General features: G+C 46.6%; 1 protein-coding gene across 1 annotated transcript in view; it reads right to left on the bottom strand.

Annotated features, from left to right (window-relative positions):
• The window catches only part of LOC135379080 (uncharacterized), a 28,841-nt gene extending 8,350 nt beyond the window's left edge, over positions 1-20,491 (bottom strand). Inside the window, exons 1-6 of the mRNA XM_064612328.1 lie at positions 20,316-20,491; positions 18,046-18,158; positions 11,477-11,699; positions 6,917-7,090; positions 4,815-4,912; positions 954-1,182 (exon numbers count right to left, since the gene is read on the bottom strand). Coding sequence (XP_064468398.1) covers positions 954-1,182; positions 4,815-4,912; positions 6,917-7,090; positions 11,477-11,699; positions 18,046-18,158; positions 20,316-20,414 — 936 coding nt within the window. The 5' untranslated portion in view covers positions 20,415-20,491. The remainder of the gene's footprint in view (positions 1-953; positions 1,183-4,814; positions 4,913-6,916; positions 7,091-11,476; positions 11,700-18,045; positions 18,159-20,315) is intronic.
• Between the last annotated feature and the right edge of the window lie 1,143 nt (positions 20,492-21,634).

Here is a 21,634-nt window from a genome sequence, read left to right as displayed (position 1 = left end):
CCTACTGTAAAGAAGAAGCGTTACCGTTCGTACCATGGAGGAAAGAAAGAGAGAGGAGGAGCCCTACACTCTTAAAAATGAACTTCACCGCATAGCACGCTCCTAGCCAACCATCATCTCGAATGATATCGTTATCTGCCCTGATTTGTTGAAAACGGGAGGCGTGCGCCTTTTCTGTGACAATTATGAACAGCATAAGTGTCACAGAAAAGGCGTACGCCTCCCATTTCCAACAAATCAGTGCAGATAACGATATCATTCAAGGTGATGGTTCGCTAGTTGTGTGCTATGCCGTGAAGTTCATTTTTAAGAGTGTATGGCTCTGAGAAGTGAAGCCGAGATGGGGGGGGGGGCACTCCAGTGACGTCACCGCTCGCCTTCCGATTTCGGTTACATATCCATCTCTACGGGAGCCCCCAACAACGCATAGTCTCGGAAAGCATGGATAGGTGTGGTGGCAGTGCGCCGAAATGACCCCCCCCCCCCCAGAAAGTGGCGTGTGCAGAGCGACCTCATTGGGCTATTCAGGTGACGCCATCCTCGCATGCCTCCAAAGAAGCTACAGTTCACCTCCTATCCTCGGGTCACTTGCCCCACGCTGCTCTCTTCTCTCGAAGAGCCGCCTCCTTTCCTTCTTTCCTCCACGGTTCGTACCAATCGGTAGACGGGGGGTGGGGGGATATGTTTATTAGGAAAAAGAAAGGAAAGCTCAGCGAGACGAAGGTCGGCTTGCTACTCCAAACAAAAAGAGATAAAGAAGGGAAGAAGGAAAGAAAAGAGGACGAAGAAAAGGGGAAGGAAAAAGGAGAAAAGGGGGAGTAAAGAAAAGGGAAGGAAAGGAAAAGAAGAAAAAAAAGGGAAAGAAGACAAGAAAAAACAAAGGATATAAGGAAAGGAAAGGAAGAAGACAAAACTAAAACTGAAAAGTCACACAGGACAAAGCGATTACTTACCACAACGCAGTTGGTGAGCTTGAAATGTTTGTTCACTTCGACTTCCGAATAGTTCGTTGAACCAGAGGCCGGTATGTCGTATCTGGTGGAAGTCACCAGCGTGGGAGGCTTCCCTGCTTCCCCAGTCACGATTTGGCCGCGCATGACCTTCGTGATGACACGCAGGGAGTCGGTCTTTCCCTTGTGGCTGAACAATTGAACGCCGTTATCCTTGATGGTGATCTCATCGCTGTAAAACGTCAAACGCCTCGAGATGACATTGTCCCTGACATATAAGCTAACAAGTACATTGTGATAGTAATTAATCGCACCGCCAATCTAGCCACGTGCAGTGCTTAAGCCTAGTCCCCACTACAACTTGTCTTCATTACTGGTGCGGTGTGGAGGCGGAATGTGAATGCGGTTGTCGTTCGTCACACTGCGCAGCTGCATGCTTTCTTGGTGCCAAAAGCGGCCGTGTTTGGCCAATCACAGACGAGTGTGCCATAAGCGAGCAGGGATGATCGTTCGCTCATTGGTCAACTGCGTAGGCGCAGGTAACCGTACCGCGTGGGGTACGGTCGGGTCCACTTTTTCCCGCTGCATGTGCTTTTCGCTCTGCCGTAGTCGGTTGCCGTGGCAACAGTAAAGGCTGGTTCACACTGTCACGTTTACGCTTGCGTCTACGGGTTACGGGCGCTTACGGTGGGGGTTGCCATGACGACGAAGAGACGGCGCCCGCAAGATCGTTTCCGCAAGGAGTTGAGGCAACTGAAACTTTTCTCCCGCAAGCTCCGTAACCGTAAGCGCACTGGCCAATAGGATGGCAGAAGAGTTCTGATGCCGCGCGAGCGTTTTGTCTCGCGCGTCTCCTTGCAAAGATGGCGGAAACATTGGATGCCTTAGAAGTTCTTATTCTCCAAGTTGAGAAGTTTCCCTGGCTATACAATAGCAAAAGAAGCGACTACAGGGATGCCACGAAAAAAGAAAACTCATGGATGACAATTAGCATAGCAGTGGGTCTGTCAGGTGATATCTTCACTCAATGAATCTGTCCGAAGTAGCGAGTTGTACGTTGCACTGTCGACGATGGCGTTAAGTTAAGAACATCAACAGTTAAGAACATCGTCAAGGAATGTCTGATTGTCTTCGAAAGCAGCCGGCACCGGGGTGCTGGACGCCATGCTACTCTGTGGCTCTATTTCACTTTTCTTCCGAAGGATGGCGCTCTAGGAGGCCGCTCCTCATTGGAGGAACGGAGCGCCGAAACGTAGTAATGTGAACGATGGAGGAACGATTCCGGCAACGAGATGGGTACTACGTAAGCGCGAACATGGCAGTGTGAACCATCCTTAACGCGTTCCTTTTTTATTAAATTTCGTGTTAGCGCCGCGAAGCAACTGTGGCCATGAGCGGCGTACAGACGTAGACAGATGGAGAGAGTACAGCAGGAAGGACAGAGGGGGTTAGTATGCGTCCTGGGCCGACTTCAGGGGGAACTGTGCCAACATTCGTCTGGAAAGTCTTCGGAAAACCCAGGGAAAACAGGTGACAGGATTCGAACCCGTGTCACCTCCCAGTCTCGGCGTGGAAAGCGATCATGCTAACCACTATGCCAAGGGAGCTGGTGACAGTATAACGCGTGAAATTAACAACGGTACGAACTGAGGGAAAGCTTATACACACACTGGCTTAACGCAAACAACAATGAATCAAAATGTAATACGACGTTTCAATGCGTGTTCGGGCATCATCATCATCATCATCATCAGAATGAGAAAGAAGAACGGTGCGCCACAGAGGAGGTGCAGAGGTTGCCCCGCATGGAAGAGTGTGGTGTTGTATACAGGTTGGAATGTGAACAATGCAGTGCCTGCTACGTGGGAGAAACTGGACGCGGAAAGTCACGAGGCTTTCTAAGAGCTACAAGAGCATCAGCAACATCAAAACCACCACGCGCAGTGAATCGCGGCGCAGCACTTGTCGAGCACGTGCTAAAAGCAGGTCATTCTTTTGAGTTTCACGATGCAAAGACCGTGGCACACGAACATAGATGGGGGAAGGGGGGGGTAAGAAAATGTTTTCAGTCTTTGCACATTCATCGTGATGATAACGCATGTAACAGTCCCAAAGGGTCATTACCTGATTGTTACAAGGTCGTGACTAAGCCATAAGTAGAACTCGGACGGCGTACTGTTTCTTGTTTCTTTCTTTCTGATGATGCCCGAACAGGCATATCGAAAGGTCATATTACAATTTGTGTCATTGTCGCGTTAAAGGAGGTAAGAACTCCCATCTGCATGTATTTAGTTACGGGTTTAATAGATGTAATATTGTTGTTCTACGCTTCATAAACCTATTTAGAATCTATTGTTCAATTCTTCTCCTTCATAACTTGTGCAACGTTAATACAAAAACGCACTCTCTTTCGTATTCGGGCGAGTACACGCCCACCGCCGTCGAGATACTTGTATCCATCGTTACGTCATCTGAAGTATTGTAGCACCCAATCAGACGCCAACGCGGAGGTACACATAGCATTCTACTTTACCATCTTCAAGATTAACTTCACTACATGGCACGCTCGTAGCCAACCATCATCCACAATGACAACGTTCTTGCCTCTGATTTGTTGAAAATGGGAGGCGTAGCCCATTTTGTAGCCGCGCATAATAGATACATAATAAACTTCGCCTCTCGTTATCAACAAATCATGGGCGAGAACGTTGTCATTCGGGAAGATTGTTGGCCAGGAGCGTGCTATGGTGCTGAAGATACGTAGCTATCAAATTCACCTATACAAAAGGTGTCACAGACAACACGTTCAAATCGCCGTTTGGAGCCGACACAGTCGGCGGGCTCGCTTGGTACAGTTCATAGCTCCTTCAAGCCACACTGTTAAAACAGAACTTCACCGCATAGCACGCTCCTGACCAACCATCATACCGAATGATATCATTCTGTGTCATGATTTGTTCAAAACAGGGGGGAGGCGCCTATCTGGGACAAGATAATCTGTCCCAGATAGGCGCCTCCTCTCATTTTCAACAAATCAATGTACAGAACGATATCATTCGGAATGACGGTTGGCTAGGAGCGTGCTATGCGGTGAAGTTCTGTTTTAACAGTGCAGTGTGTATGTAAGCTTTCCTCGTGATGTCCCCTGGTTTCTCGTCTATCTTCAACGGTGTGAACTATAGGCATCAGCAACTGGTCGGGTTGCAACTTTCGCGCCCCTCTTCGGTACCTCCTCTCCCTCAAACTCACGCGACGCGGCCTCACCCATGCACCAACCAAGATCCGCGGTGAGCAAACACCGCCTCACGAAAAGTGTAGCCACGGAAACATTGCCCTCCGTGCGTTTCGAATGAGACGTGGCGGTCTTTGTACAGTTGCTCTCAGCTGCCGCTAGGGGAGCCATACGTGTTTACACCGATGTCCAGTACCACGTGGATGCTTATTTCTCTTATTTTGCGTTACGCACCGTTAGTGCCCGTAGCGGAACCCGCTGACAACCCTGCAGATACCTCCGCGTTCACATCAGTATAGCCCGTTCAAGATGCACTAAGTTCAAAATTTCCGTCTCTGCTGTTGTGCCGCAGAGCATCGGTTTCTTGGACGATTCTTTTCCCCCTTGGTTTCGATTGCGTAAATGGGTCGTCGTGCCACTGGAAGTTGGTCCTGCAGCATGTCCTGCACGTCCTGCAGCAAAATTCGTGTTCGGGTGTGGTACTACCAGTGTGGTAGTACCACAGGTTAAATGTAGTAATACCTCGAGCTTGTAAGAAGCTCGTCCAACAGCATGCATTATTCGTGTTCGGTTGTGGTGCTACCAGTGTGGCTAGGTCGAGAATTGTGGTAATAATACGGGCTTGAACTTACTCGGTTTCTGCCTTGCCCTCCCACATTAGCAAAGCTCCGGGACTCAGTATTATGCGAGTGTCTGTAGACCCATGCTTCAGCAGCATGAAATCTTGCCCCTGAAATGTTGCAATTGTTGAGGCAGCGTTCACACAGCAACTTTTTTTCCAGCAACTATGAGCAACCCTAGAGTTGCTGACAGTCGGCAACCTCCAGCAGCTCGAGTTGCTCAGAGTTGCTGCGAACCGCTCCCCGACCGAAAACTTGACAAGTTGCTCGCGCACCGGCCAATCAGCGAGGGGAGCATTGCCACGTGACTCCCGAGGGCGTTGTGGATTTCGTGCGTAGATTCATGGGTTCAAATCCTGCAGGTGCAGCTGAAAAATAACTTTTCCTTTTTCTTACTAATGTCACGGAAACGTATCAGTTGCCATTACTGGAAGGTAATAATGATCTATTCGCGCAATAAAACTGACTGAAACTTGATAAACAGCAGCTAAAGGAAAGATTCTACCAGTTGGATTCGAACCCACATTCTCCGGTCGCCATAAGGTTGCTTGTGGGTGGAGCTACCGAGTTGCTACGTGTGAGCGCGAACTCGAAATTGCTCGAAAGACGTTGGTTTGAGTTGCTTCGAGTTGCTGGGAAAAGTTGCCCCGTGTGAACGCCGGCTGAGGCTGCTAACAGGTTGTATCAATTTGCAGCTAACTGGTCACTCTGGAAAGCTCCAGGAAACAGATATTTGTCCAAGGGCATGCATTAGGCTTAGAACGCATAGTGTCTATTCTGAAAACGAAACTTGAACGCGGAGCAGCGCCTACCACGTCCTTCTCGTTGTACCCCTTCTCAGTAACACTTGACAGTGACTTGACTGGATGTGTTAGGAAAACGGCGTACGCTCCTGCTCATCCCCAAATGATGCGACGCGCCTTAACACCTCGAGCGCTGAATGACTGCATGGTGAACTTGAGTGAAACCTTTTACGGTGTATTTCCGACACAGAATTATCCCATTGTCATGCCTTGCGCCCTAAATGCACAGCTGCAGCACATAATTGCATACAAGTCGGCAGCTGCTCTGCTGCTGTGCTTAACTTTGTCTTCTGTCACTAGAGAACGTATCTGCAACACGCATATATGGGAAACGTAGGTACCTATAGCAATTGCCCCGCAAGGACTAGAGGTGCAAAATTTCCGGAAAGTTTAGATCGCTCGAAAAAAAAAAAGGTTTTCTTTCGGGTTTTTTTGCGAAAAATTGTAAAAAATGGAAACAAACGCGGTTACTGCTGAGTCGAAGCACTGCCGGCCAAGCCACAGCATACAATGAGCTAGAAACCTTAGTAGTGTTCACCCTCTAGGCATAAATGCAGAGCAGAGCATCCATTGAGACTGCTGTCTACTCAGCGATCGGTACTTGGAACAACCCGTGAACTACGACCAGAACTCCGACATTATGTGAACGCGATGGCGATCGCTTGGAGCAGCCAGACGGAGCTCTAAGTTGGGGATTGCGGGCATATTAAGAGGCACCTAAGGATCTGTTGGCGGGTTGGAACGCATCGAAGCACGGAAATTTACATTTTTCAATTACGTGGCCTGGAAATTTTGTCAGTTTTTTGCCGGAGACGAGAAAAATAAACGAAAAAAAACTTTTTTTTTTCCAAATTTCCGGGTTTTTTCCGGGGCTTCGCATCTCTTCCTCTTGGGGAGGGAGGTCCCCATTCTGGAAAACTCTTGGTACCCTTTCCAATCGCGTAACAAAGGGCTAGTTTCAAGGCCTTCGGGGGCTTCAACAGGTAGTTTCGTCAGCTGGCATAGAACATAATTTTTTAAAAAAATATTGTGATATTCTTCCACCCCAAACCCATGCGCGTCGGAGAGGAAAATGTTGCCGGCTTGCTATATATTTCTTGTTTAACAATGCTGCGATATATCGGAAATGTTTTGGAAAATAGAGGGCTCGATCGTGTTGCCTTCAACGAAGTCTCGTCTATTTGTGTTTTGATAAAGGTAACAAAAAAAAAAATTCAAGTGTGCGTCCTTTCTTATTTAGTTTTCCCCTGGTCTGGAGTTTCATTATGGATTCTCTTTCTTTTTAAGTGCATTTCCACGCGTCATACTCACGTGATTGAACACATCACCACTTGCATCTCCCTTGTAGGTTACATGAATTTCCAGGAGGGTGGCATTAAAGACAGTTTTTTCATCTTCCATTCCAAATTGGTGATAAGTGAGCTTGCTGAGGTCCAGGGTGAGCTGGGCGCGTTTCGACCACATGTCTTGTCCGTTCCATTTCACCTTAAATGAAGAGGTCCTCGTTGCACGTAAGAACATATGTGGTGGAGCAAAATCATACACTCTAAAAAATATAACTCCTTTTTGGGTGTAATTTGACGATACCCTGACTCCCTTTTTGTGTATATATAAACCCTCTGGCAAAACTACACCCCTCAGAAAGGGTGTTCTCTGAACACCTCTGTTGGTGTAATCTAACGGCACCCTAACTGACTCCCTTTTTGGTGTATGTCTACCCCCCCAGGCAAGACAACACCCTTCAGTAAGGGTGTTGTGCTGGGGGCAACGGAAACACAACGGTTAAAATAACAGGCATAACCTTTATTTGGATTACCTATAATACACTGCATGCACTGCAATAAGAACTACATGGTAACCGGACAATACAAAACATAAAAGTGTCCACCAACATAGCGATGAAGGTATTAGGTATTACGGTGAGGCCAAGAGAAGTCCTGCCTGTGCCTTAAAAAAAAATATTTAGGGTGTAATAAGGGAGTAAAGCAACTGATACACCCCAAATTCACCCCAATTACACCTAAAAAGGAGTTTTCTTAGTTACAGTGTAGAAGGCCCGTCGTGCTCTACCATCGAAACTGATTGTCGGAAGTGTACTGACCCTTGAGAGAGAGGGAGATACTTCATTTGACGTGATGGAAATTGATGTTCCGAGGGTAGTACACAAAAGGAAGGAGAAACAAAGCCTCGACCCCTATGAAAATGGCACCAGAAGAGCCAGCAGTATTTTGAAATAAATAAATACAATAAAAATGAAATTCGCCTGTCTGTGACATATTTTGGACGTTGTTTGGACATTGTTTCTTAGGCATTTTGAGGCTTTGCATGTATATTTGTCTTTTCTATGTTGTTCCAGCCCCAGAACATCAGTTCTCTCATTATTTGGTTTTTATTCTGAATTTCATTTCCCGTGCCCAATTTCCTAGAGACACTGGCTGAAGACGGAACTTGCCCTTTCTTTTTCCTGAATGTCTAAAGAGGTCACGCAGAAGGAAATGTACATTGACTGCTTTTGGCGTTGACCTGCCCTTTATTTTCACAAGAAAACAGTCTATAGCTGGTTCAAAGAACGACAAAAAAAAAAAAAAAAAGAAAGAAAAAAGCGTTCAAAGAAAAGAAAAAAAATCTAGAGGTGGAAGTGTAACTGCAGGGTGTCTAGGGAGTATTTGGAGTTTCTGTATAGCGTGCCACATCTTGCGGCAATGCCCTTTCAATAAAAAAGAAAAAAGCTCAAATCACTCAATGACAATCGCGGATGCTTTTTGGCCATACCAAATAGGTAGGGCCTATTCGGCGTATGTTTGTCACAGTTTACTGACATGCACAAAATCGGCGTTTTTCGGTATGTTTCCTGCGTTGAACATCGTTTACCGGACAGCTATCGGCGATGAAAACCACAATGTACTTTCGGCGCTGTGCGTCTAACCATGCCGTTTTACCGTTAACGAAAAAATTAAACGGACATTTTTCCCAACCATAATATTTCCGTATGGTTTTCTGACCTGCATCAACAACTTGCCGGGCATGTGCAGCAATATACCTCTGCCATCTTTCCTGCAATCTTCCTCTGTATTCGGTGTTTTTCGATTAAAACGGAACTAGGAAAAATTTAACCGGCGTATGTTTCTCGGTGTTTTTCGATTAAAACCGAATGAGGAAAAATTTAACCGGCGTATGTTTTTCGGTGGTTTCCGATTAAAACGGAAAACGCGGATCTCTACAAATAGGACAGCCGCGCTAACGCATCGCCGTGACGTCACGCTGTGAAGTGAGTCCATACCTCCACTTGCTAGCGCTTTCATGAGCACGCAGCAAGCACTAGAGTTTCCCTCCTCAGAATAAAACTGAAACCGCAATAACCATATATTGCTAGTCTTGCGTGCTTCCGCGATATTTGAGTGTCCCGCTCGCCTCTGAGTCAATATGAAGGGCGAGGTGCCCCAGATTAATTAGACTACACTTGCGCCCAACACTGCAGTGAGGAATTGCTTGGAGCATTAACTCACGGCAAAGATAACGCCTGTGTCTGCTAACTGCTATGCGTCTTTGAGACACCCAGTATGTCAATCGAAAGATAAACCTGTGCAGCGAGACAGCCATCTGCATTCAACGTGAACCTGCATGGCATATTACCCACCGCGCAAGACTGACTTTCAATGGACATACTCAATGTCTCAAACCGAAACCAGGTACAAACACATGCGTCATGTTGGTCGTGAATTAAAACTCTAAGCGATTCCTCACTCCACTGGTTGATGAACGTGTAATGGAATTAAGCTGGGGCACCTCACCCTTCGCTCTGACTCAGAGGCAAGCAGGACACTCGAATTTGAGGGAGCTCGTAATGAAAACTAATATATGGTATGTGATTTCACGCGGTACGTGTGCTTGTGACGGCCGTGTGCTGCTTCTCAGATAAAAAAGAAACAAAGAAATCCCCACACAGTTTCGCGCAACGGGTACTCAACAGAATTCGAAGAGGTAAGCAGTGTCCCTTTTTCGACACCTGTCAACACTCTAAGAAAGAAAAAAAAAAAGGTGTAATTTGCTAGCTTTCGGGGTAGAAGTGTTTTGTTACAGATTCTCAGCCGTTTCGGGGTAGAAAAAGAGGGGGAGAAGCAAGTCTATCTTTTCATTTCTACGACATGGGTAGAACTGTTCTACCCCTGAGCGTCTTAGCAATTCCACCCCGTTAGTGGCAAAATTCTGCGCCTACACGTTCAAGTGTTGTTCCTCTGGGGGTCTGTCGTTTCTCTCCACATGGGAGACAAGTCTAGCTCAACCCAGTAAACCTCAAAGTGGACCTCTTTGAGATGTCCACCCGACATCCCAAAGTGACTGTTTGGATGTCCCATCGATCATTGCAGAGAGCCAGTAGACGTAGCATGTACGTCCTGGCGACTATGTCTCACTTTTTTTTTCACATTCCACGAACGTCCCAGAGACGAAAAAAACTTCGGGATATTATGATATTCGCAGGATGTTTTCAAATCTGCTCATATTATTGCCGCCATCTTTAAGGTCACGTGTGCCTTGACGTTCGACCAGGACCTGTCCAGGATGAATTGCGTTCGCCCAGCCCGCTTTCGTCTACGGAGCAATGCATTGGATGCCACCCCTGTGCAATCGCCTATGGGAGAGCCGGGTCATGGGATAGTTCACAGCAGTGGCCAGCGCAAGCGCCACATTGCATTGTCGGGGAGAGGCAATGACACTGTCACCCTTGCCACCTCTTTCGTGCTACGCTACACAGGCTGTTGCTAAGCACGTGCTATTCCCTCTCTTACTGCTTCCCCGTTGTCAACGCAAGTGACGCAACGGCAAGTGACGTGATAACGTATAGTGCAAGCGGCGATTGCCAGAACTACTACCCCGGTGCTGGGAGCTTTGCGGATGTCCAGGTCTCGAGTATAGTAGTAGGTCGTGCGTTGTTCCAGACCAAGGGTTTCTGCTTTGCCACTGTGTGTCACCAGAGAAGCCCGGATGAAGTATTTAAACACGACAGGAGTCCTGAGAATTATTCAGGTTTCACAATGCGCATTCGAAATTGAAAACTACCTAGCGAGACATCCTGACGTTCTCAACACAGATACTGAAGGCTAAGATGGCGTTTACACATACAGGGTGTGTGCGGAAAAACGTGACTCGCATTTAGGCACATAGCTTGTTGTCTATCAAGATAACGAACTTCCGTCGCACGATGGCGCATTTATGCGTGCGGAATCTGCAGAAAAATCGTGGAAGCCATACTGAGCTTAAAAAAATAGACAGAGCAACGAAAACTTCGGCCTCCGTGCCTGAGAATAGGGCAACATGGCGGACGCAGGAGAATTGAATTCAAGTACCGCTAGAGGAGCTATCGGTGCATAAATCGAAACGATGTCCCACAGGGATGCTCATCGGTAGTACCCCTAGCGGTGCCTGCACATAACTCTCCTGAGAGCGCCATGCACTACCATGCACTGTCATGACCACCCTATTCTAATGCATGAAAGCCCATGTTTTCGCGCTCTGTTAATTTTTTTTACGCTGAGTATGGCTTCCAGGATTTTGTTTTTGTAGCTTTCGCACGCATAAATACGCCATCGTGCGCCACCGGAAGTCCCTCGGGTAAGTGGACAACGAGTTTCATGTAAAAATGAGGGTCATGTTTTTCTGCACACACCCTGTAGAGCAGGGTGACGGGGTGAAGTTTTGCAAAACTCGTTCGAACCTTTTGCCACGTGGGATAGTATACAAGGTAATAATAATCATAGTAATAATAATATTCATTTCCACGATATTGTGGAGGAGACAGGTACAAGGACAGGGACAGCAGGTGTGCCTGGTACGCTGTTCCTTTGCTTATGGAGGTTAGAGAAAAACGCTTACCATAATCTCATTGGACTGATCGACATCCAGCTGGATTACAGAAACTCCGTACTTGAAGTCTTTCTCCTTGATCAATCCGCTGTCCTTGTAGACGTACTCAGAGTTGTTCGATGGGTCGCTTTGATAAAAACCCAAGTTGCGGCCATACCCTGGGTCATCGACTACGTAGTCTACGTAATGTTTTTCGTCCTTTCCACCTTCATAAAAAATGCGGTACTCTTTCCTGAAAATAAAACGTACATGTAAACATGGCATGGTACAAGTAGGTTTCTAGTAACCGTGCCGTGATACGGACCAGAGTTGGGGAATTCAAATTCCGGAATTGGAATGATTCCGGAGTGATGCCCCATTTTTTAGCGCACCGGAGCGGAATGGGAATGGAGTTAAGTTACCAGCTGTTGGGAGTGGAATTGCAATGGAATTAGACCTGTTTGGCGGCCGGAAAATGGCCAACGAGTGGTTTTAAATTGCTGGCCTCCAGCACGCTGGGTTTTGAGCGGAGGCTACTCAAGCTATATGCGTCTGGCAACCATTCAACCGTAGGTCGTCTATAGTTTCGGATTACAACGCTGTACGTGCGGGCAATCTTGCTCGTGAACGCTCGCTGCGGTGCTGGTTCTTGTTCTCGGAAGTTAATGTTGGAAACAGAAGAACGTAAAATTTATCGAAATAAAGCAGTGTATGATTTTTTTTTCAGCGTTGGCTGTTGGTCGGATATCTAGTATCCCGTTACACGTTTCTTTTTTTTATCACTTTTTTTTTTTTAAAGCGCAACACTTTAGCCCAGAAATGGGAATGCCCTTTTTCTTCAGGGTGGAATGAGAGTGACCCTCGAGTCTTCATTCAGAGGAATTACAAGGAATGGAATTTCGACTCGCGACCACTCCTCGTAATGGAATGGGAATTGTGAATGGATCGGCCCATTCCGCAATACTGATACGGACACGGTAACAGCAGACTGAGAACAACGTGAAGAAAAACTAGAGAACTTCAGACTGCTAGTGGAACTTCCTATCTACCTGTTTTCTATGGTGTCACTCAACTGTGGATACGCGCAGCAAATATTTGCGTCGATACCACGCTGTACATTCAACATATTGTCAACCTTTATCGCGAGTGGAGAAGTCGTGGCTACTTCAGTGGGCGCCCAAGTATTTCGCGCTGTATTTTATTTTTACGTTCTATCGTGCCATTCCCGGTAGTGTAAGACCTGTATCACGTGGTATTTATGTCCCCCATGCTGCCATTAAATATATCGCTTATTTATTTTGCACCCTCACGGTCATACATTTTTTAACCACCTTTGTAAACGGCACATCGCGAAAGATCGCACGCGTTCAGAAAACGAAGACGAAAACACTTGACCTCTTCCGCGCCGCCATGGTGATCGGTCACGGAGGTTGAGGGATAGAGTGATATAAGGAGAAATCCACTTCCCAGCAAGCGTGAGCCGAGCGCAACGACGTCTGCCTCATCGGCATCGACATTCTCCAACCGCCGTTCCAAGCAGTGAAGGCCCGTTGGAGCGGCGGGGCTCGTCATTGTGGCAGTTCGATAGAAAGGATATTGCATATATTGTCACATGGGCATGTCTTTGGAACTCCAGCATCATGAGTGTTTTGCACTGATGTCTCTCCAGCATAGGGGCAGTATTGGCCAATGCCGTTGTGAGCTCGACTAAGAAAAAGGGCGGATCGCAGATGGAATGGCTCTCCGGTGGACAGCGTGGGCGAGAGCACGCGCTTCTTCTTCATCGTCGCCAGAGGCCGCAACACCGAGAACAAATATGTTGAGCGTTGCAGCGAATGCCGTACTGTGCGAGAGGCAGCGTCCCTTTGTTCTCCGGCTTTCAGCTTTGCCAGGTGATTTTTCTTTCTCCCTTTTGCCTCACTGAAGATTTGCCCTTTCTTGTTTTCTCAACGATCACATCTGGTAGACGCATGGAGAATAAGGCCCTGCTGGAAATAGTAGACACGATGTCATTGACTCGTCTCCGGGATTTTAATGACACTCAATGAGAAATCAGACTGCGAATTCCGAATTCGTTCAACGTGTGAAAACCTCGACTATTTCTCATTGACGGAATTGGACGTTAAGCAGGGAAGCTGCCTTCGCCAAACCAGGTTCTGCCGTGGTGTGTGGCGGAGACCACATCACTGATTAGGGAACCAATTGGACGACTTTTGTATTGTACTTTACACGCGCAATGGAAATCGCGCAAAAGGACAGATAGAGAGAGAATAGAGAAATGGTGGGAGGAAGAAGTAGGTCAGTAAACGCCGGTTGGGCGACTTCAAGAGAAGCTGCGCGGATATTCACGTCGAAAGTCCATTTAAAATTCCAAGCGAAAAAAAGAGAAAACCATGCAGCGAATAAAGGTTTGGACAATTTCTTCGGTGCGACACCCTAGTACCCGGCGGAAGCGGGTCATCAGGGTGTCGCGTGGGGGCTTGCGTGTGTCAGGGAGGTCAGAGTCGTATATTAAAAGGGAGTCTGGCCATTGGGAGGAGTCACAAAAAGAGGCTCGACCTGTCAATCACAGTTTCGGTCCTCTGACTGGTTTGCTTTTTACCAAGGGGGTCGCCATGACACCTTACCGCCACCCAAAATGGCGACAAAAACAATCGCAGTGAAGCGGAGATTTCGCGACCAAAAATTTTCACAGACTACTCTGATTTTACGCTGCAAACGTACGTCATCATATACGTTTCTCGGAAATCAGTTTCGCCTCATGCTCATCCACAGATATCTAACTGAAAATTATACTTTTTGACGCCGATGTTACGCCTAGTGAACACGGTCATATTGAAATCATAGCAAAAACGGCACTGTGCTGTACAATCTTATATTTAAATGCTGGACTTGATGTATATAAACATTCTTGCCTTTTATATTCGAGCTATTCTTGTAGATTTATTTAAAAATCATACCGACAACAGAATGTGTCCCAGCAGGTGGTTCTGCCGGCACCGGTACAACCATGGGTACAACGACGGAAGCAGACGAGAATTCCCGACGTGCCTTACGCTCCCTAGGTGGCGTTCATCAAATTTCCACCAAAAATCCACTAGTGTTGCAGATTGCGAGAGGTATCCATTTCAATCCCACCCAATCCACTTGCCACCCAAAATGGCGCTGCCCATGTTGGATACAGGGAGAAATAGTGAGGATAGGTTGATTGATAGCGCCCCATATTTCAAGACCTCATTGGTCGGAAAACTGAAAAAGTGGGTGGAGCTTCAGGTATAGGCATGACCCATTAATGGCCAGGCTCCCTTTTAATATGTGGCTCTGAGGGAAGTGGACGCTAGCGCTCTGTGTCGCTGACACCGCACGCTTCCGCCCCTCCCTCCGAAACAGTGAGCTCATCCGTTTCCCGCGGCCTCTATAGAGTGTCGCAGCGAAGAGAGAGTATGCCGCTCGCGCGTTCCGTAAACGTTTGTCCCAACATGTACACAGGGTTGGCGAATGAGTTTCGCATGCGCTCACTCAGGCGAAAATAACATCAACAACAACAACTTTATTTTGAGATGGAGAGTGGGGATGTGGGGAATAAAATAAAGAGCCCCTTCACAGTAACGATCGAAGTCCGATGGTGTCCAGAAATGTCAAAAGACCTTTCAGCGCAGATCGTTGCTGGGCTGGATTGGGCCAGGGACCAAGCGATTTCGATAGGGAGAATGAGCGAGAGTCCAGCAGACTAAGAGACTCGGAGAATGCGGTTCGCGAACGTTGGTAGTGGGGGCAATGAAGAAGAACGTGCTTCAGATCCTCAAGAGCACCACAGTGGCAGCAGGTGGGAAAGTCAACTTGTCTCAAGCGGTAACGCCACTGCGCTGTAAAGGCCACATCGAGTCGCATTCGGTGGATTAATGCAGCATCTTGACGAGAGGTGTGTCGTGGCATGCGGAGAGCGAGCGTTGGACCAACTCTGCTCAACATAGATGGGGGAGAATGTCGGTTGTCCATTGGCGGTAAGCCAGGGGTGTCACGAGGCATTCAGAATGGAACGGCGAAAATAACATCGAGGCACGCAAATGCCAGTGATGGAAAGCAGTTCAAGTACCACGCGTATATTCTCAAATGCTACTTTAGGTACGTTTCTCAGTGCTTGTTCTCGAAGTATATTTCAGTTTGTGTACGTTGCACTGTACTCTAGGTACTCCTTTTGGAATATCATTCAAATACCGAGTTGGCAATGCAAACGCAGGACTTGGAAAACGTCCGAATAATTTCTAAAAAGGGTTGTCTAGTTCCAACGGGCTTGCCTCTCGTTTGTATGAAAAGGAAGTATCCTTTGTTCAGACATCAGCGCGAGACGATGTCTGCTAGTGAGGGGATAAGCCGAGAAATGATAGGTTGCACAAGCGGCACTGATTCTCCAGTATACGTGAAAACGCATTTTTTGTTTAATATTAATGAGTCTGTGGTGTCGCGCAGAGCCGATAGCGCGCGAGTGTAAGAAGCACCATGAGGATCGCGATCAATAAAGGATTCTGGAATGGGATGTCTGGCTGAGCGGACACAACAGAGTCAAGCTGTAAACTGTCCGTGTTTTTGTACTAGCACTTTGCTCAAACATTGTAAAGATAACAATCGAAATATAACTATCTAGCGTTTCATCGACATCGGTTGTTGAAACGTCCCTTCGGTTCGGTACAGGTTACATAAGCACTTGATGAGTGCTTGTAAGCACTTTGTCAGTCACTTTCTCATTGGTTTTCAGTACACTTCTAATATTGCACTTTGTACGGTGTAGTGGAAATACAGGGTGTCCCAGAAAACGTGTAACTGAATTATAATAAAAAAAAGACTACACCACCTAGAGTCATGCGGTCAACGGTATTTGTTCTTACTGGGTTTTTGCCACCTCATGATGTGCATGTCACGTAACCTAAGTTTAATTATGTAAATTTTTCCGAGCTTAAGTCTGAAATTTGCCAGGTAAAGTGACCTTCACTTGGCAAATTTCCGAGTTGAGTTTGCGAATATTTACATAATTCAACTTACAATACATGACAATCACATGAGGAGGTGGCAAAATCCTAATAAAAACAAATGCCGTTAACCGCATGATTCTAGGTGGCGTAGTTTTTTTATTATAATGCAATGACACGTTTTCTGGGACACCCTGTATAACAGGTGATAGGTACTTGGTACTTTAATTTAAAGGAAGACTTCGTAAGGCGAAAAAAAAAGGGTTTACATCATACCGAACACGAAAGACCCCCTCGATACCGAAAACGCCGTTCGCATTCACTTTGTGCGAATAATTAATTCGCAAATGATGACAATACCAAACCTAAACTACAATGCAAGGCGCACAACGGTTCGGCCGGAGGAAGATACTGCGAGGTTACCCAGCATTGTCGTCTGCTATGGAGCTTGCATTCTTCCATCCCAGATGACGCCCGCAGTGTTGCTTTCAGCGCCCTCTTTCTTCACTTAGACGAAACGCTCACTTCCTAATAATTCGTTCGAATAAACTCTGCGCACTTTGGGAATGCGATATTTCGTATGTACGTTCCTCACACCGCAAGAGTTACTGCTATGTCACAATCTTTACGGTGTTTTTCTTCCGGGGTCGTACTTTAACCGTGTATTCACACGAGCGACATTCCCCCAGAAGCGGAAGATGCGAAAAGCGTCATAGGTCTCTGCTGTCACGTGAGCGCGAGCGTTCAATGTCGTGTCTTCGCCACGACCTACTAGATTATAACGACCATGTCACAATCAGCAACCCCTATGAGGAGCCCGTCCGCACGATCCGCCAGGGGGCTACTCATCGGCACGCCACGATTGGACGATGGAAATTTGAATCCTGAACGCGCAGAAGCATATGTACGACTACAGTAGCAGACGACAGCGATAGCTCCTGTGAACACGCGTAGAATGATGATGATAATCAACCGCAGGATAAAACATCTGTGGAACGTCCACCGCTTGTACAGAAATATTAAGGTAAGCTGAAGTACAAAGTATCGTAGAAATTGAGGAAGCAATAACTGGGACGATGAGTAGCGCTACCGCTAGCTTCCAAAAATGCGGCGATGGAAGGGGTGCCCACGACATGGTCGTCATAATCTAGTAGGTCGTGGTCTTCACGTATACACTGCTAACCGCGGGGAATATCCTCTTACACAGCCACAAGATATTCCGTAGCAGACGACAGGAAAACACGCTGACGGTGTCGTCTCCTAAGTGTCGTCTGCTAAGTGTCGTCTGCTAAATGTCGTCTGCTAAGTGTCGTCTGCTAAATGTCGTCTGCTAAATGCGCAGTTCGCCACCCCGATATTCCGCGCCGTGTGAATGCTCAACATAACACGGGTCGGAACTTCGGCTCTGTGAGCAGTGTTTTCGCTTTCTCTTCTTCTAGAATACTCCGCGAGGATGTCCCTCGTGTGAATACACGGTAAGTACAATCTTGATGTACTTTGCTCATCACAGACTGAAATTGTTCGTATAGTTCTGCAGGAACGGCATTAAAACATGCGTCATTTGGCACTTAGCACCCGTGTCGCCCGCACAAGCATCTTCATGTCCGTGTGCTTTCGCCTACTTTCACTTACACCGTTTTGTCGTCCGGGAAATTTATTACGTGCATCCATTTCATTGACTTTGACAGACCCTTCGGGAAGATGACTTGACCCCTGTCCCATTCCTTTTCGTGAGTGAACCCATTCTGGGAGAAAAAAGGGGGCACGCTTAAGACATTATACTCTATGACTGTAGTGGAAACACAACAAGTCCACGGAATGAAGCACTCTTTGAAATAAAACTTTAATACACACAACCTTTCGTGCGGGACCTGCACTTTATCAGGTGATGATGCAAATAAACGGGGTGTATCCCGTTTGAAACCATTAAAAATTATCTTTCAAAAATAAACGCGTAAGTACCCACTGTTAAAAATATATCTCCCAGAATATACGCTTCAAAATCAACGCACAATAATAATCTCCGAAATAACCCCGTTTAACTAAAAACGCTAAGGAATCAACGGTTAAGAATATATCGTTAAAAATAAATCGTTTCAGAATCCCCCCAAATCCACCCTACAGTTGCTAGAATCACGTGGTATGGCCCAAATCAAGGTTAACTGCAAGCAAGGGGCTTAAACTAACCTCGCAGGACCAAACTATTCTAAACTATCCAAAACTAACCGAAACCAAACTAAACTAACCTAACATAACCTGATCTAACCCGGCGCAAATTGCAATAAATCTGTCTCCGCGCTGGATGGTGAGGGGCTTTTGAAACAGTTTATTTTTAATGCCGGATTATTAAACAGTGATCTATAAGCGGGTATAGTAAGCGGTTTATTTTAGGACCTATATTTTTAACCGTGCATTTTTTCAGCGGTTTATTCTTTAATGTCTTATTCTTAAGCGGTTTATTCTTAATGGTGGATTTCGGGAACCCCCCCCCCCCCACCAGTAAGGGTACAGCAGAACCCGGCTATTAGAGTCTCACCAATGTCTAGTTACCCGCCTCTTTATGTTAATTATCTATCCCCCCACGTGCGACGGCACACTTGATGTGACGCCAAACCCAGAATTTATTACCCACCCTCTGTGTCCCCAATAACACAGTAAACTTGGCATGGATACGTTCCTGCCGCCCGAGTGTGACAGCATAGGAGAGGGTTCAGAAAAAAAACACGATTTTTTTCTGAATCCCTTCTGCGCTGCAAACGCACAACTTCGCCAAAGGACGCTCTCAGTGCTGTACCAACACACATTTACGGGTACAACTCTCTTCAACCTTAATAATAACACTGCAAAAAATACGGTCTCGTTCTCGAGCGCGAGCAGAGCAACCCCCGGGGCCGCTAGGACAATTTAGTTTAAAGGGTCACTGACCAGAAGCCGGAGAGACTTTTCTGCAGTGGCTACCGATAGAATACACAAAAGCAACTTCACATACGAAAATGCACGCCTCAACACCTCGTAGTTTTCGTAAACTCGAATTTTCAACATCGCGGTTCACGCCGACGCTGGCACACCTAGTGTCAAACCAAGAAAACGTACGCATACACAGAAAACTCATCTGGCCATCCCACTGGGATGACGTCAATCGCCCATGCAATCAGCGCGCAGAATGCCGTCACGTGATCGAGCACTACAACAACAACTTTCAGGAAGAACCAACATTTTTACGTCGATATACTGTTGTCACAATGTCTGGAAATAAAAAGTATGTATATACTTCGAAATCTGCGACCCGTTTTATAACTGCGATAATCCAATTAGCGACTTCCGTGGAAAGAGGAACTAACGATGAAAGATGAAAGTCACTGAAAAGGTTAGCCAGCTGTAGGGATCGAACCCACATCTTCTGGATTGCCGGTCCAGGGCTCTACCAATTGAGCTAAGCTAACACGCCTCTCCAGCGACTTTCGGGGTGCGTCATCCGAAGGGACGACAAACCAGCCACTCACTCTCACTCACCCTCCTTTCACTCTTACATTTTTGCTCACTCATACACACATTCATACGACGGAAATCGACGCAAGCGGCACCTGTTGAACAAGAGATAAACTGATGCTCTGAGGCTGGAACAACATAGAAGGGACAGATACAAACAAAGCCTCAAATTGCCTAAGAAGAAGGCAATTTATAAGAACTTAGGCAATTTGAGGCTTTGTTTGTATCTGTCCCTTCTATGTTGTTCCAGCCTCAGAGCATCAGTTTATCTCTTGTTCAAGAGGAACTAGCTACGAAGCTACAAGCTACGACGAGTCCAGGGTCCACAGCGTCCACAGCAGTCCAGGGTCCACAGCGTCTCCTGCCACCCCATCAATCTATATATGCATGTAAACACATATCAACGGGCATACCGGGTAGAGAATGTGGATGCCGGGCTCGCTGCGTGCCGTCGCAATGAGACCCATCTGCTTGAAGGTGTAGTCTTTGGGTGAGAGGATTGGGTAGGACATGGCGTTTCTGTTCTTCTAGACCCCTCACGAGAAGAGTACTGGAGCGAAAATGAATGCGCAGAGGATACGAGCTTCTTATAACGACCGACACATATGGTCTATATCATCACTGCCCACGCGGCTGACGTTTGTTCGCCGTTCGACAGCTTTAAGACCCGACGCCTTTTCCGTTGGCAGGGTCGTATATGCTGCTGGTTTGCAGCTGCGGCAACACAAAGTATCGGATTCGAGAACGTTCTCGCACCCTCTGTTCACGCAGCCTTCACTAACTTCCCTGTCTGTTTCCTCCTCCTCCTCGTCCTTACGATCGGCAGAAGTTTTCCCGCAGGTTTTTCGGGTTCCATTTTATATTTTTATTATTATTAGAATTATTATATTATATAATATTATATTTTTTATTTTATATTCCGTATATATTTTTATAAGGTTAACGTTTTGGTTCTCCGCATCGTTTGTTGGACCTGTCTTGTCATGCGAAACGCCGTTATCACAGGTCATAATACGTACAACAGACACCGATCTGATGATATATGGACCTGGTTTTCCTCATGAAAACACTTTGGAGTCTCCTGCAGAGTTGCGTGGCTTAGATATTAGTTACATTTTTTTTTTCTCTCCGATGTGTAATCCGATAGAAGTAGTTTCTTGAGAGTGTCGTTGAGATGACTGTACCGTCTCTTTCCCCCATGTAATGTACTCAAGAACCTTAGAGGACTTTGTAAATGAGAATGAAACCTGGCAGGGCAAACGTATCTCATTCAGATTTGCATGCTTGCTCTCAGAACAAGTATTTCAAGATTAGTAGCATGAAATCGAAAGCGCTAGAGGGCGCAGAGCAGGTAGCTTAAAACTGGACGGCATACCACGATAGTTTTACTGACATGCGACTTGTACACGAACAGCGCAATGTACTTCTATGATGGGACGAACAGAAGACACGGACGGTCACTTGCAAGCATTGGCGCGAGATTAAACACATTCATACACATACATACTAAAATATGTACGTGCCCTGTCTGGAGAACGGTGTATATATGGGGTTTGTGCAGATAAGCCTAAGTGGCATTTACACACTTACCTTGTTGCCTACTTACCCTACGAACTTCCGGTAGCGCATTTATGCGTACGGAATCTACAGACAAATTGTGGAAGTCATACTGGGCGTATAAAATGAGCTGAGCGACGAAGACATCGGTTCCCGTGCATTAGACTAGCGTAAC

Source organism: Ornithodoros turicata, chromosome 1, assembly GCF_037126465.1.
Source record: "Ornithodoros turicata isolate Travis chromosome 1, ASM3712646v1, whole genome shotgun sequence".
In the NCBI taxonomy this organism is placed as follows: Eukaryota; Metazoa; Arthropoda; class Arachnida; order Ixodida; family Argasidae; genus Ornithodoros; species Ornithodoros turicata.
This window is presented reverse-complemented; position numbering and strand designations above follow the sequence as displayed.